The 14087-nt window shown below is 42.7% G+C and overlaps 2 protein-coding genes across 4 annotated transcripts; one reads left to right on the forward strand and one right to left on the reverse strand.

Annotated features, from left to right (window-relative positions):
- Positions 1-1060: 1060 nt before the first annotated feature.
- xrra1 (X-ray radiation resistance associated 1) lies at positions 1061-7470 on the reverse strand. The gene is made up of 17 exons (XM_026181679.1): positions 7270-7470; positions 6457-6602; positions 6303-6374; positions 6139-6211; positions 5937-6034; positions 5628-5776; positions 4165-4269; positions 3837-3946; positions 3710-3759; positions 3532-3621; positions 3359-3452; positions 3158-3273; positions 2634-2768; positions 2387-2516; positions 2133-2248; positions 1932-2037; positions 1061-1839 (listed from the first exon to the last, which is right to left on the reverse strand). The coding sequence occupies exons 1-17, from the start codon at positions 7379-7381 to the stop codon at positions 1685-1687; spliced, it is 1857 nt and encodes a 618-aa protein (XP_026037464.1). The 5' UTR covers positions 7382-7470; the 3' UTR covers positions 1061-1684.
- A 7-nt stretch (positions 7471-7477) lies between these two features.
- Positions 7478-10763, forward strand: LOC113030328 (sialidase-3). 3 transcript variants are annotated; one of them, XM_026181685.1, is made up of 4 exons: positions 7478-7541; positions 7948-8083; positions 8265-8504; positions 8620-10763. In XM_026181685.1, exons 3-4 carry the CDS (start codon positions 8280-8282, stop codon positions 9619-9621), a joined length of 1227 nt encoding a protein of 408 aa, XP_026037470.1. In that variant the 5' UTR covers positions 7478-7541; positions 7948-8083; positions 8265-8279; the 3' UTR covers positions 9622-10763. The 3 variants fall into 3 exon arrangements, with proteins under 3 accessions (XP_026037470.1, XP_026037471.1, XP_026037469.1); XM_026181686.1 differs by lacking the exon at positions 7478-7541 and having other exon boundaries at positions 7548-8083; positions 8246-8504; XM_026181684.1 differs by lacking the exon at positions 7478-7541 and having other exon boundaries at positions 7548-8083.
- The last annotated feature ends 3324 nt before the right edge of the window (positions 10764-14087 follow it).

A 14087-nucleotide genomic window follows, 5' to 3' on the forward strand; every position in this document is an offset into this window, starting at 1 on the left:
ACTCCCACTAGGTTTATATCTGGGACTCTCCACCATTTGACCTTAGATCTGAAGAAGCTTCTCGGATGAGAGGCGAAACGTCTTCAAGTAACTTAAAGAAGTCCAGACGCTTTTCTTTGCAAGCTCCTTTGACTACGATGACCTGGATGACTGAGAACCTTCACAGACATACTATCTTCTGTTGTGTTTACATTTTTGATCAAACTGAAAAAGACAGTGAAATGCAGAATTAAATTATAACCAAGCTGCTTTTATCCTAAAGATCCTGGAGCAGCATGTTAACCCTCAGAGTACATCTTACTTGTGGTTCCCACTGTTTCCGGGAGCATAATGAGAGGCAGAACCAGGCTCCAGGTTTGGGTTTGGAAGGCAGACTCTCTCTGTTCTAACATTAGGCTTCAAAATTTCCTTCTATGGCTGGATCAGGTGACTCTGATCCATTGTTTGTGCTGCATTAGGCCCATTCTGCCTGTTCTTCGTCTCTTCTGTGTCTTCCCCTCCCGAGATCAACACCTCAGCTGTTCCTCGGCTCGTTCCATAAAAGTTTATCACCTTTTTCCCTACAACCTCCTCGCATGTTGAATCTGGGTCCCGTCTTAAACCGAACCCCCTGCCAGAGCACGCTTTTTTGTTTAGCGTAAGAAATGCATAAATGTTTTATGATTCAATCCATACAGGAGCAGAAAAATGTCCCGACATGAATGTAAAAACCCAGAATCCCTGCACCCAGTATCTTCAGAGTGCCAAGTGATTTATTCCACAGGGGCTGAACATGCATTCCACATCTGCACGCTGCACTCGAGACAAATAATCAAAATCATATGATGGACAAGACCATGAAATCAAAAAGGGAATGAGCAACGAAAACAAACAACTACCACTCTCAACTTGTAGTAATACCGCACATTGGCATCGAAACCTAAATCATTCTGCACTGCAGAAGTCTGTTCAAAGTTACGAAAAGATAATAATCAGCCACATAATCATTTTTGAAAATCTCATATATGTGTGAATGTGTGTGTGAATGGGTGGATGACTGGATATGTAAAGCGCTTTGGGGTCCTTAGGGACTAGTAAAGCGCTATATAAATACAGGCCATTTACCATATAAAAGGTGAGTGAGAGGGTGATGCACAATACCCATGGAGAATAGCTGATTGGGAACCATTAGAGGGTGTACAACATTTTCAAATACAGCAGGGCTTGATGTGGACTTTGTTGCACTGTTAATCTACCCCAGTGTTCCTTCAACAGAACAGGGTGTTTGCATATAAATGTGCACAAACAGTCTAAAACACCTCTCCTCACCCAAAACAAAACAAAAAGAGAGAAAAAGCTCTCTCTACTTTCTGTTTTTGCAATGAGCTCTACTGACAAACTCCTAATGAATACAATGCATTCATCCTGGATGGATTCTGGTCACAGCCGTGGCGGCACAGCTGCTCAGAACTGTCAGGCTTACGGGGAGCAGACAGTGGCACACTTTTTTAGTTACAATTAGACACACTTGCATCTGCTACAGCTTTGTGAACTCTGCACTTCAACTCTAGAGCTGATAGTCGAGGAAAACATTGCTCGATTTACTTATTTCTACTCACAGTAATACAAAGAAAACATTTCAAGCCAAAGAAAATCTGCTCGGCTAATTATTTGGATGTGACTGTTAAACAGATGGAGATTCAACTCAGATTTGGTCAGAGTCTCTGTCAGACTTGATGGCGGCTTCTTGCTCCATTGTTTTCGCGTGGACCATCTTATATGTTCTTTTCATGTCCCTCATCAGCGAGAGAGCTTCCTTATATTCTTGCTTACTGACACCTCTGCTTTGTAGGGTAGTGGCTGGACAGAAAACAGAGTGTTATTTAAAGAAAGAGGGCTTTACAGGGGAAATATGTTGACATTCACTGCGTATAAGTAGGAAATGTGCATACCTAAAGGGACCACTTTTACTGTTTTACTCTCTCTGATTTCTTTGATCATGTCCTCTACCCTTTCAGTCAGCTGCTTCACAGGTTTCAGAGGTGGCAGCTCCTTAATCTGTGTGCAGTAATTAATAAAAACGTAGTTAAAGTCGCTCGGTTTATTGCAATTTACGAGCCTGCAAATGAAGTTTGCGTGGCTAAACATCAAACCCTTTTCTCTCGCTCCCTGTACGGCGTCTGGATGCTGTCGAGCTTTGGTTTCGAGTCCCTGTAAACATGGAGATTCTTCAGTGTGTGCTCCAGCATCCGAACAGCTGTTTGAATTCCTGCACAAAGAAAGGAAGAGAGAAAGAAAGCATCAGTATTCTCCACGGTCCCGCTGTATAGCCAAACTTTACTGGCTTTGAAACAATTGACAAAAAAACGAAATGGCTGCAGATGAAAATACATTCCTCCTTCCTCACCATTGAGCTTGAGCACACGAGGGTTCGGTTCGACATCCATCAAGAAATCAAACTGCTTTCTCTCCTTGCTGTCTGCAGTTTCTTTGTCTTCAGGAAGAAGACCAAATTCAAACTCAGGTCCATCTGCTGCCTGAGCATGAAATAACACTGACTACGTTAAAATGCTGCGGCATTAACTAACATTTAAAAAACTTGGTAAAATGATGGATTTTTATATCCCAATGAGGAAAACTACTGAAGAACATACCTGAGTAAGAAAGAAGGGTTTTCTTTTTTCATGGAAGGTGTGGTTTCTGCTGTTTTTGCCTTCATTTTTGCCAGCCTGGATTTGTGGATTCAGCAGTATTAGCTTCTTTGACACCTTTGGTATTTTTTCATCCACCTCCAATATGAAAACATTGAAAACATAATGATTCATTCACTGAAATGGAACTTTACAGTGATTAATACAAAAGCAAAAAGCTTGATAACACACACCAGACTTATTTTTATCCATTTCTGAGCAATCAATCATTAAGTTGGCCTTGAAGACCTTAGTGCATGCAAATCCACTTTTAATGGATTGTTAGCATGACCCCACTCTACGCCCTTACAGAGTTTTATCAGAATTCATAAAAAACAATCAAGTTTAGAGGCAAACGCTACCAAAAATATGACCACCTTGGAGTCAATCACACGTCCTTTCTGCAAAATCACTAAACCTAAGACTCCAGCCTGGACATTGATACAGCAAAATTCAACGGATCGTGATCAAACACAAAAAAGTCCAACCTTCCATTTTGGTTCAGTGGACACTTTCAGCGGGCGCTTCACAACCTCCGGTGTTTTCTTCTGCTTTATTGTTATTCCAAGTCTCTCCTGCATGTAGGCCAGCAAGGGAGGATCTCCTGTATTTAAACAAAGACATGATGAGGTTGTTTCTGAAGCCCCGAACACCTATTTTAAAATGATTCTTTACAGGAGGAATATTACCTCTCCTCCGCGTGGTTATGGGGTTGAACTGAATATCAATTTCACGAAGCTTCGGGAAAAGAGTGGCAGCCATCAGTGCTTCCTCCTTAGCAACCTGATGAGAAACCACCAGTGTGTCACGCTACCTCATTTCCCAAAAATAGTGGATTTATTTATAAAAAGCAGCAGCACACCTTGTTGTCAGCTAGGTTGAGGTACTGCAGCGCTGGAAGAGGTAAACTGGATTCTTTGCGGTTCTGCTCCCAGTTGTGTTTGCGAAAGATCTAGAGTGACCACGAGACACACAAGTTTAATGGGAGAATAACACCGAGCTACAGTGATGACACATCTAAAAGATCATGGACGAATTACCTCTGAGATTCTTGTCAAATACTGATCGGAAGGCTCCGAGTGAGCGAGTGCTGGATCGGGAGAGATATTTTTAAAGGAAATTTTGGACACACATGTGAATTACACAAAGCTGATGCCGAGTATTTACCCTCTTCCTCCTCTTCTTCAGTGGCAGTCTGCACAGGTTTGGAAAAACCCACCAGTTGCATGAACGGTATTTCAGAAATGCAGTTCCCCTGTAGGCTTAAATGCTTTAGCCTGTAATCAACAATTAAAAATGCTTAATGAGCGTTTCCACTAATTTGCTGTGCCTTGTGATAAAGGAGTCCATGTTAAGAAACACTTTTATTTAAAAGTGCAATTTCTCACTTGCACTGTGACGCACAAAGGCTGGCAATATGCATGCAGACTTTTTAAAAGTGCATTTATAATGAATATTTTGTATGCAAAAAGTCTTTACAGGAAAACTTACAGACCTCGTTAGGTTTTTAAGGCTGCTGAAGACTCCAGAGGTCAGTTCATTATCATCAAGCATCAGGACTTCTAGAGCTTGAAAGCATGTGTCTTCATCTTTAGCCGGCCTACACGTAAACGAAGAAATGCTAAATGTGTGTGATGATACAATTAAAGTGAAATAAGATTTTATGTATCTATTTTCATCAGTGACTTTGGTAAACCATTCAACCCCTCATTTACACAAATTAGCCAATCACAGGGCAGCAGCTCGCTGCCTCTAGCCATGTGGTCATGGTCAAGACAACCTGCTGAAGTTCAATACGAGCATCAGAATGTTTACAGAGGTTGACCTCAAAGAGAGAAAACATCCCTTGACTGGCAGGTCTCTGGGAGAAAGTGCTGTTGATGGTGGAGGTCAAAGGAGAATATCCAGACTGCTTCGAGCTGATAAGAAGGCAAGGGCAACTCAAATATCCACTCTTTACAACCAAGCTCCTGTGAGCTAAGAGCAGGAAAAAAGGGCTGTAAGTTAAACAAGTTCACCAAAACTGGACAATAGAAGACTGGAAAAAACATGAAAGCATTGATCCAACCTGCCTTGTATCAGTGGTTCAGGCAACTGCAGGTGGTGTAATGGGACATTTTCTTGGCACACTACCTTAGTCTAAATGTCACAGCCTACTTGAGTATTGCTGCAGAGCATTTTCATCCCTTTATGACCACAGTACCCATCTTGTGGTGGTTGTCTCCAACAGGATATGCCCTGTCTCCATCTCCATCTGTACCATGGAGCTTTAAGGCAGTTCTGTAGTCAAAACACTGTCCAAACTGGTACTAGCAAGGTGTACCTAACAAAGTGGCCTGTGAGTGCAGGTTTACCGGCTCAGAAGTGTGAATTTGGAGCATTTGTGCTCCCCCTTTTGGTGGGTTTGAAAACTACATTTGTGAATGTTTCAGGAATGAAATGTGTCATGAAATCATAACCAAGGTACTGGATAACTTCATGGATCATGATAATCATAACACTTAAAACATGCTGAGTTAACACAGATTTTAAAAGATAGCCATAAATTATTTCATCTTGGAATATTTTACTAATTATTTATGGGAGCTGGATTCAGCCAGTTTAATGACTACCACTATTGGATTTGTAAATTTGTAAATCAGGCAGCTTTTTATACCTAAAGTTTGTTTTGTTGTCAGTCATTTAACACAAAGTAGGGCAGAACTGTGTGTGTATGTGTGTCTGTGTGTGTGTGAGGTGGGGATAGAAGACCAAGACTACACTCGCAAATTCTGTTTTTGCCCAATACCAATGTGCACATACTTCTGAAGTTTATTCATTTGAAGCTTTTCAGTATAAACGTACATCAAAGTGGGCAGGAAAGACGAGCAAATTCATCATCTGAACTGATGGACGGCTAACGTCTCTTGATCGTGGATGAAACGTGGTAAAAAATAGATTGCTATTTCAGGCACTTACAGCTGAGTGGGGTCTTGGTGTGAGGAGCCCAGATTAGGAGGGAGACGCTGAAGCTGATTTGCAGTTAGATGAAGGACCTTAAGACGTGGGAGCCGACCGAGAGAAACAATAGCATCAGGTGATAAGCAGTTGTAGGACAAATCCAGAACCTGCGAGGATTAAAATGCACTGTTCGGGTGAACTTAACCACATTCAAAAGAAGAAGGAGAGAAGAAGAAGAAGAAAAATGGCACACATTTAACTCTTCCTCTGAATGTCAGCATCTCTTTTGCACATTCACAGTTACAAAGCACCGCCGAGTCATCTTACCTCGAGAAGAGGGAAGGCAGCAGCATCAAACATCAAGTCGCTAACCTCATTTAATGACAGGTTGAGTTCTCTTAGAGACACAAAACTACTGAAAGATCCTGCAGCAAAAACAATGGACAGCCTCTGATATGACTTCATGAAAGAGGCACACACAGCGATGCTAGAATGAAATCTGCAGGATAATGTATACATGCATATTCACCTAGAGAGAGGGAGTTAATAGATGCGTTGATGTAAGCCACGTTATCAAACACCTCGAGTTCTTCTGGTTTGACCTGTGACCCCCAGTATAAAGGAACTAATCACAAATGATTTTAACCAACAGGCTGATAAAGGTAAGTAAAAGTAGGAAAAGGTGGCTCTTACAGAGCTTAGTTTCTGCTCGCTGATGTCCAGAGAACAGAGCTCAGAGGGTCTGTCAACATGATGCAACTGGAGCTGAAAAAGAAAATAAAAAAATATCACTGTTTTTCTAACTTTTGTCAGATAAGCGTTTGTGTGTTGAATTCAAGGTTCATACCAGGAAAGCTCTGTCTAATGTGACTCCATGAGAAGTATCAGCCAGCTCGCTCTCACATTTTTTATAAGCTGCTTTTGTTCTCCTACGTTGATACCTGTATTTTTGCTCCTCTGCCTCCCTGTAAGCTGCAAGCCAGTGCCCAGCACCTATAAAAGCAAAGATGGATGACTAAAACCACGCCAGCAGGTGTTTTCACACAGGTAAACACTCTTCATTATTGGTTAGTCTCTTCATTCTGGATCTGTCAGTTCTTTTCTCACTGAGCAGTGCATCTGCTCACTAATGCAAATATCTTATGAACCAGTGACATGGCAACAACCCAGTATATTTTGGCTTAGACATGTCAAGATGACCTGCTGAAGTTTAAACTGAGGATCAGAAAGGTGATTTAAGTGGCATAATTGTTGATTCCAGATGGGCTGGTCTGATTACGGATATGTGGGCATGTATGTTCAAAATTAAACTATGATTTTTGCCAACTATGATTTCTCTCAACTAATCCCACCATTCATACACCTGTATACAGACAGACACATACAGTTTAATACAGTGTAGACAGCTCAGTAGACCAAGCACAAATATTATTTAGGGTATGGCCCAAATTCCATTCATAAAAGTGCCCTTTGGTACTGCTTGAACTTCTGGGCCCGTTTTGATAAATAATATTTACTTTGTACTGTACATAGCAGTAGCTCACATTACAGCATTTACAACATTAGAGTAACCAGCTAACTTGGTTTTGGTGCTGTTCGTTTTCACTATATTTATTTCACTAATATAAGCTAGTTACAACCTTGCTTTATTTCAACATACCGTCTCGTCTTCTGTGGTGTGAAGTCCCGGCAGGGAAACAATTTACAGGATAGCTCCGCCCTGCGTCAGCGGTGTAGGACTCTGAAGTCATCCTGACTGCAGCCAAATCCATTTATCACCACACTATGTCAAAAAACTGCTACAATGTGTTTGATCCCGAGCTTCAGTGTAGCTCTCTGTATCTTAGCAACAGCACGTAAGACGAGTACCGCTTCTCCCGTCCAGCAGGGGGCAGTAACATTTCTTTTCTAAGCTAAAGGCGGAAGAGACCGGTGAGTTTAGGTGTTCAAAGATTAACTAAAATGGCAAGATAATACTCCGCCGGGCCAACCTGAGGCATTCAAAGACATTAAAAAAGCACGTTTACAACCAGGAAATGCTTTATTTTGTGTATTGTTTGGCAAATAATTACTCTCGGAAGATTTTAAGCCTGACCTGTGTTTGTTTAAACCGGCTAGTTAGCTAGCTTCTGTGTAGGGCGTCCCTGCGGGGGAAGGCCGTTTTAGAGCGGCGTAGGTAGTGACAGCCATAACTGATATGTAGTCATTATTGCGGTAGTGCTAGTAAGAAAAACACAATCAAATACGAAGGTGGATATATTCATTTGCATAAAGTCGACGTTTAGTTTAGCTGAGAAGCGAACGCGGAAGGGAGCGTAAAAGTCTCTCTCGGTCTCAGGTACGGCTTCGTTTCTGATGAACCAACAGCATCAGTGTCGTGAACATCAGAGGTCTCTGGTTTCGCGTGCGATTATAGACGGTATGATGTTCAGACAAAGATCACGAGTGGGACCTGTGAAGAGCGATCAGTGAAGGTAAGGGCTTTGCTGTGCATGCACGGTGCGAGCTGTTTGTGGCAATGCAGCGGTCTGTGTTTATAGGGAGCTGCTGGAGTGTGAACTCTTCACCGAGTCTGTGCTTTGAAGGTTGTTATAACAAGACTATAAAAGAAGCTGAGGCTCTGTCATGCATTTTAGGATATTTTATTGCTCACAGGAGCTCTGATCCACCATGGGAAACACGTCGTCGAAGGGAGACAGCGGAGAAGAACCTCCTAAAACAACTTTGTTTGAAAGGGAGCCAAGTGGGATAACATACAGAATCCCTGCTCTCGTCTATCTGAGGCACTGTCACACCTTCCTCGCCTTTGCAGAGAAGAGATCCTCACCCTGTGACAATGACGCCAAAATTTTCGTTATGAGGAGAGGCACCCTGAAAGAGGATGGATCCATGCAGGTTACCATTGCCACATGATCACTTTGATTTTCATAGTTGAAGTTGACATGATTTGTTGTCCTCTTTTCAAATGTTGCCTTTGTCATGTTTCTGGGATTTTGTTTTTTTTTTCCAGTGGTCGTCCAGTCAGGAGCTGTCTTCGGTGTGCCTGCCAAACCACCGCACTATGAATCCTTGCCCGGTGTATGAAAAAAACACCAAAACGCTCTATTTGTTTTTCATCTGTGTGTGGGGCACAACCACGGAAGCGAAGCAGATCCTGACAGGTAAGAACAAGACTCGTCTTTGCTACGTCAGCAGCCGAGACGACGGCCAGACTTGGAGCCAAGTGACAGACTTAACTGACAGCGTGATCGGCGAGGCCATTCACAAGTGGGCCACATTCGCCGTGGGCCCCGGCCACGGTGTTCAGCTTGAGAACGGCCGACTGATCATCCCTGCGTACGCCTACTACATTCCTTACAGATGCTGCTCCTTCCCCATCCCTTGCACAGTCTACCCACGTGCACTGTCAGTATATAGCGAGGACTTTGGACAGACGTGGCACATAGGTAAGATGCTGCGGAAGAAGTCGTGCGAATGTGAAATGGCCGAGATCATAGACCACGAGGGCAGGAGCCACCTCTACTGCAATGCTCGTAATGCCGGGGGCCACAGGTGTGAGGCTCTCAGTGAAAACAGCGGCGTCTACTTCGACAAGCCCCACATGGCCCCGGAGCTGGTGGAAACGCGCTACGGATGTCAGGGAAGCATCATCGGCTTTCCCGCGCCGGAATTTGTCCCAAACGACGACGCGGAAAGCAAAGCCTGCGGCACGTCGCTCCTGTCACCAGACACGCAAACCTGGCTCCTCTTCATGCACCCGACGAGCAAGTCCAGAAGAAGGGACATGGGTGTGTATTTGAACCGATCCCCCCTGCACTCATCCGGATGGGACAGACCCAGGATCATCCACAGGGGGCCCAGCGGCTACTCGGACCTGGCTTACAACGGGGACAAGGATCAGTTTTCGTGCCTGATGGAGTGCGGGAAAGAGAGTGAACTCGAGCAGATTGCCTTCGTGTCGTTCTCCCTTAATGATGTCATGCAGACAGGCGGCAGGAAAGAAAAGCGTTGAGCGGTCTAACTGTGGTCGCTTTTATTTCTGTGTTAGCAAACGAAGCTCTCTGACATTCCCCCACAGCCTAAAAACAAAAAAAGGAAAAAAAAATAGAGAGAAAAACAAAACAAAAAGCCACTAAATATGCTGTGCAGTAACATCCGTCTGTGTTTACTATTGTTCCACATTCTGGAGATGATAATGCATGCATGAGTCGTGTGTTTCGCTGTCTCCTTGTTTACATAAGAAAAAAAGTTATTATAAGATTAAATATTATTAATATGCAACAAGCTGCATAAGGAAGAACACTATTCTGAATAGGCTAGGTGGTTTGTTTCAGGCATGCTGTGCTGGACTGTCACTTAGGGGGAAAAAAACTGGCTTTGCGTGTAGCATGTTTGATAAGCACTTCATCCCCGTTTGCATCTTATTAAACTGCCAGTGTTTTCTGAGCAGCAGAGACAATTTGCCTACCTCTTTTTATTTTCATACGAAGATCATAGCAGGCCTTGGAAAGAGTTTCCTCCATGCTCAGTCTCTCCTTTTTTACACGTCATGTGCTCTGATTCACGTATGCCTTCTCCACTGTTTGGAACGTGGCCTGTCAGTGCTTTCCCCCCCCCTGCAGGGTCACAGTCGGTGCCATAAAGGTGGCAATAAAACTGGAGGGAAAAGATGCATCCAGCTGACCAACTTCATCTAAGTTTTTCTTGGTTGTTTGTTTTTAAAACGTGATAGATTAAGGCTACTTTTTACCGCACACATATTTTTTTATGACATTAATTTTCAAAAGCAATACAGCACTCCGTTATTGTTGATTTCCGGCGCATTGAGCATGACTTTCTTTTCCCAGCGTAAACTGCGTCGCTATGACCAGATACATCTGGCTCGCTATTGGTTCGCTAATGACGGCATGTGACATCAGATGAGGACTCGCTATTTATGAAGCCACTAGGAATTTGCACATGCGGAATATTGTACCGTGTGACTTTAATGTCCCTCTTTGCCTGTTGTTGTGCGGCAGACAAGAAAAAAACATTTAAAATAAGAAGCCCCGAGGTGGCATTAGTTTAGGTGTGTTTCTGTTGTGGAAAGTGACAAAAAAACCCCTGCATGAAACGTGTATTTTAGTAAAATAAAGGTAACCTGTGATCACCTGGCTTCCTTTTTTTTCTCTTTTTTTCCTTGTGACAATGTAAAGTAATTGAAGAGCTTGTAAAAGCTGACTCAGAGCAGGAAAAGTAAAAGAGATGGTTGTGTGCGTGTTTTTTTTTTTTAAGCAGTTATAAAAAACACTTCAGATGCATTCCCATGGCAGCAAACAGAGGCTGAAGGGCTCCAGCTCGCTGAAATGATGTCGAGGACTTCTGTTGTGAAGCGGCCTGTGGGGAGTTTAATGTGATTCAGCAGATGTGCAAACAGAGGGGGAGGAATTAAGGACAAGCGGGAGCTCTTTATTTCCCCCTCCACTCTCCCAACTTTCCTAAGTAATACATTTCTACTAATATGGGAGTTTCTGATATATATATATATATATATATATATATATATATATATATATATATATATATATATGCACTTGCATAACCTGAAAGCCAAACACGTGAAAATACAGCAATAAAAAGGAAGTCCACAGTAGCTTAGTCCACTTCATCCATTTATTGTATGGTAGCAGGTGGGGTCAGATTAAAGGAGTCGAGATTTGGGGTTGTATGTGTCCTTGAAGCAAACGATCTGCATGGACTCTTTTTGAAATGTGCGAAGGAGGTTATTCTATTGGAATAAGTGCATGTGAAACGCTGTCCTGTCCTTGTCTTGGCGAGCCCACTGCAATAACTACAAAGTGTTCGAATTATCAGCAAAGATCCAAATCAACATTATTTTAGCTTGTCTTCTTGTTTCTGACTTCCATATGGTGTCTGTGTAAAACAAATCTTTAAAAACGGTCCCTAAATTAATAAGAACAAAAATGATTTTATGTCTTAGATACTGCAGGGCACTGTAGTATTATCAAATGTTTCTACTTCAAACAGCGTATAGTTCTTCTTTCTGAATATTTTAAGCAGCAGATTGTTGCACATTTTCATGCTGTGCTAAGTAGCAGGAAGCCATCCTTATTGTAACAAAGAGATATCACCCAGTGGTCTGTAACACAGCAATAACATTCATGAGGATTTGGCTGCAGAGGCGAGCCTTACGAGAAACACTGAGTTGGGCTCATTCTCAGCACTCTGATGGAGGCTGAAGGATTTCAGGCTCTTTATTGACACAAATGCAGTAAATGTAGTCGGTGCACGAGTGCTCAGCTCGTGCTGACATGGGTTGCTTTGCTCCACTGCATTATTACATTTGTATTAGGATTTTAGTCAACACAGCAGAAGCTACAGGTTACCTGGGATTTCATCACCGGGTCTGACCTCTAATATAATCGGCTCACTGTAGGACCAAAACAACAGCATCTGGGTAAGGTATGAAATGTGCTTTATTAGATGTGGGGGCTTGTAGATCTCCAATGTGCTTCTGAACATCTTTCTCTCTGTTTTTCTTCTTTCTTTATAACCTTATCCCCAACTTGTTTCACCGCACAGAGGATGAATCACGTGGCAAGACCTGTTTCCTTCTTGGTTGTCTGTGTTGGCGGTGAGGACGTCAATATTTTTCAGCACATGTGTTTCATCTGTCGCTCTGAGGGCACCTGGGAATCCAGTAAGAGAAGGCCTACCGGTGCTGGCGTCACAGATGTTTTCTGCTCGCTGTAAACATGTGTGGCGTCCCAGCGGGCACGGCACAGAGCGCCGGACACACGGCTGAGTTATTGTTCTCGTACCATCCATCTGAAAGAGTCAGGGGTGAAGAGCTGGCACACATTTAACAGGATGTAAGCAGGGAAATAAATGCAAGGCTTCTTAACTCGCACCTTTCTTGAATTTGTGAGCTTTTTAGTGTTTTAAATCCACCTGCGATTTAGTGCTAACCAAACCCCCAAATGTAATTGTACAATAACACTACAAGGTGCAAATTTGACTCCTTTGGATGTGCAGCTGAATATTTGTGTGGCTCATACTGTAAGCCAGCGCTTGCAAAGTGATTAATCAGATGTGGACTTTTGTTACAAATATAGTCTGTTATTGCACGCAACAAAGCTGCCTGTCACAAACGTCACCATCGTCAACATACAAGAAAAGGAAAAGTTTGATCAACTCATTGCGTTTCTTCGCAAGAAGCGCTAAGGAAAAGAAGGAGCTGATTAGTGTAAATCCACATAAGCACAAACAGTCTTAATGCCAGATTTCACAGAGGGACGTTTTTCCCCCTCTGAGAAAGAACAGTCTGAAGATCCACATGAATAATCAAAGTTTTTTACGCTTTAGTGAGGAGATTTCGAATTTCTCTGAAACAACACATCTCCCTGAGCCTTTTCACACACAAAAAAATCACTATTTCCACGGTCAGCACCCGTCGCCACGCTCGGTCAACTCGTGCTGTTTTGGTGCAACACAAAGAAGCTCTGTTATATCAGCAGCAACACAAAGGTGCAGGCTAACCTCAAATGGAAGGAACAAACGAGCTTTGCAGGTATGCATTATGCACTCAGTGTTATCTGCTGGCTTCTGTTGACTTTAGTTAAGAACATTCCTCTGCCAGTCACTGCTTAACCACAAATAAAATAAAAATCTGTAGCTGAAAGCTGCTTTATTTTCTATCTGCATAAAAATGTCGAACAAAATAAAACAAAAATCTGAAGCAATTACAGGTTTAAGTGTCTTAGTCATCTAAGTATGTCCATCAACATTGTGTTGATCATCAAAGTGTACATAAGGAAGCTAAAACCCATCAAGGGAGCACATGATATGCGAGAATGAAGGTTGTGACTAATCCTAGTGCTCGCGGCCCATATGCCGCCTCATATGCAACTCGTAAAATTGCATCGCACATGTACACAAATAAAAGGTGGTCCAAAAATGAACGTGGAAGAGTAGCTAGCAGTTGGGGGTTTAGCGTCACACCTGTGATTAGACTACTCCGGGTTTTGGAAGTACAAAAATCTCATCTGACTTTGTATTAACAGCTGAAAGAAGGGGGTGCAAGAAGCTTGAGTTGGCTAATCCCAATGTAAATGTTTGCACGTTTGCAGGTTCAAAAACCACTGGACTTCATGGAACAGGGTATGTGCTTTGTCCCTTAAGTAGGTTTGAGCAACAGACATGATACATTCACAATCAGTTGTCTCTTCTCTTATTATTATTATTATTTTTTGTTTGTGTTTTGGTTTCTCTTTGTTGCAAGACAGTAAAATATAAGTTAGGCAGGCAAAGTTACATTTTCAGGGTTTGATTGAAGGACCTATGTACACAGGAAGCTACGCTCAGTCGAACTGTACATCATGACAGACTCACGGAGAGCCACGTTTCAGCGGCTCCTTTAAGAAAACCTTCATGAACCACAGACTTGAACTCTCTCTTGTTACGTCACCGTCAAAACAC

This window comes from Astatotilapia calliptera, chromosome 10, assembly GCF_900246225.1.
Source record: "Astatotilapia calliptera chromosome 10, fAstCal1.2, whole genome shotgun sequence".
NCBI lineage: Eukaryota > Metazoa > Chordata > Actinopteri > Cichliformes > Cichlidae > Astatotilapia > Astatotilapia calliptera.

Bases quoted from the DNA above. Each gene is read 5' to 3' on its own strand.
- xrra1 (XM_026181679.1), bottom strand. From the start codon at position 7,381: ATGGATTTGGCTGCAGTCAGGATGACTTCAGAGTCCTACACCGCTGAC. The intron at 5,777-5,936 runs GTAAGATGACTC...TAATCCTCGCAG, and splicing joins CTGCCTTCCCTCTTCTCGAG to GTTCTGGATTTGTCCTACAA. The intron at 2,038-2,132 runs GTTTGATGTTTA...TACTGCACACAG, and splicing joins ACAGGGAGCGAGAGAAAAGG to ATTAAGGAGCTGCCACCTCT.
- LOC113030328 (XM_026181685.1), top strand. From the start codon at position 8,280: ATGGGAAACACGTCGTCGAAGGGAGACAGCGGAGAAGAACCTCCTAAA. The intron at 8,505-8,619 runs GTTACCATTGCC...TTTTTTTTCCAG, and splicing joins AAGAGGATGGATCCATGCAG to TGGTCGTCCAGTCAGGAGCT.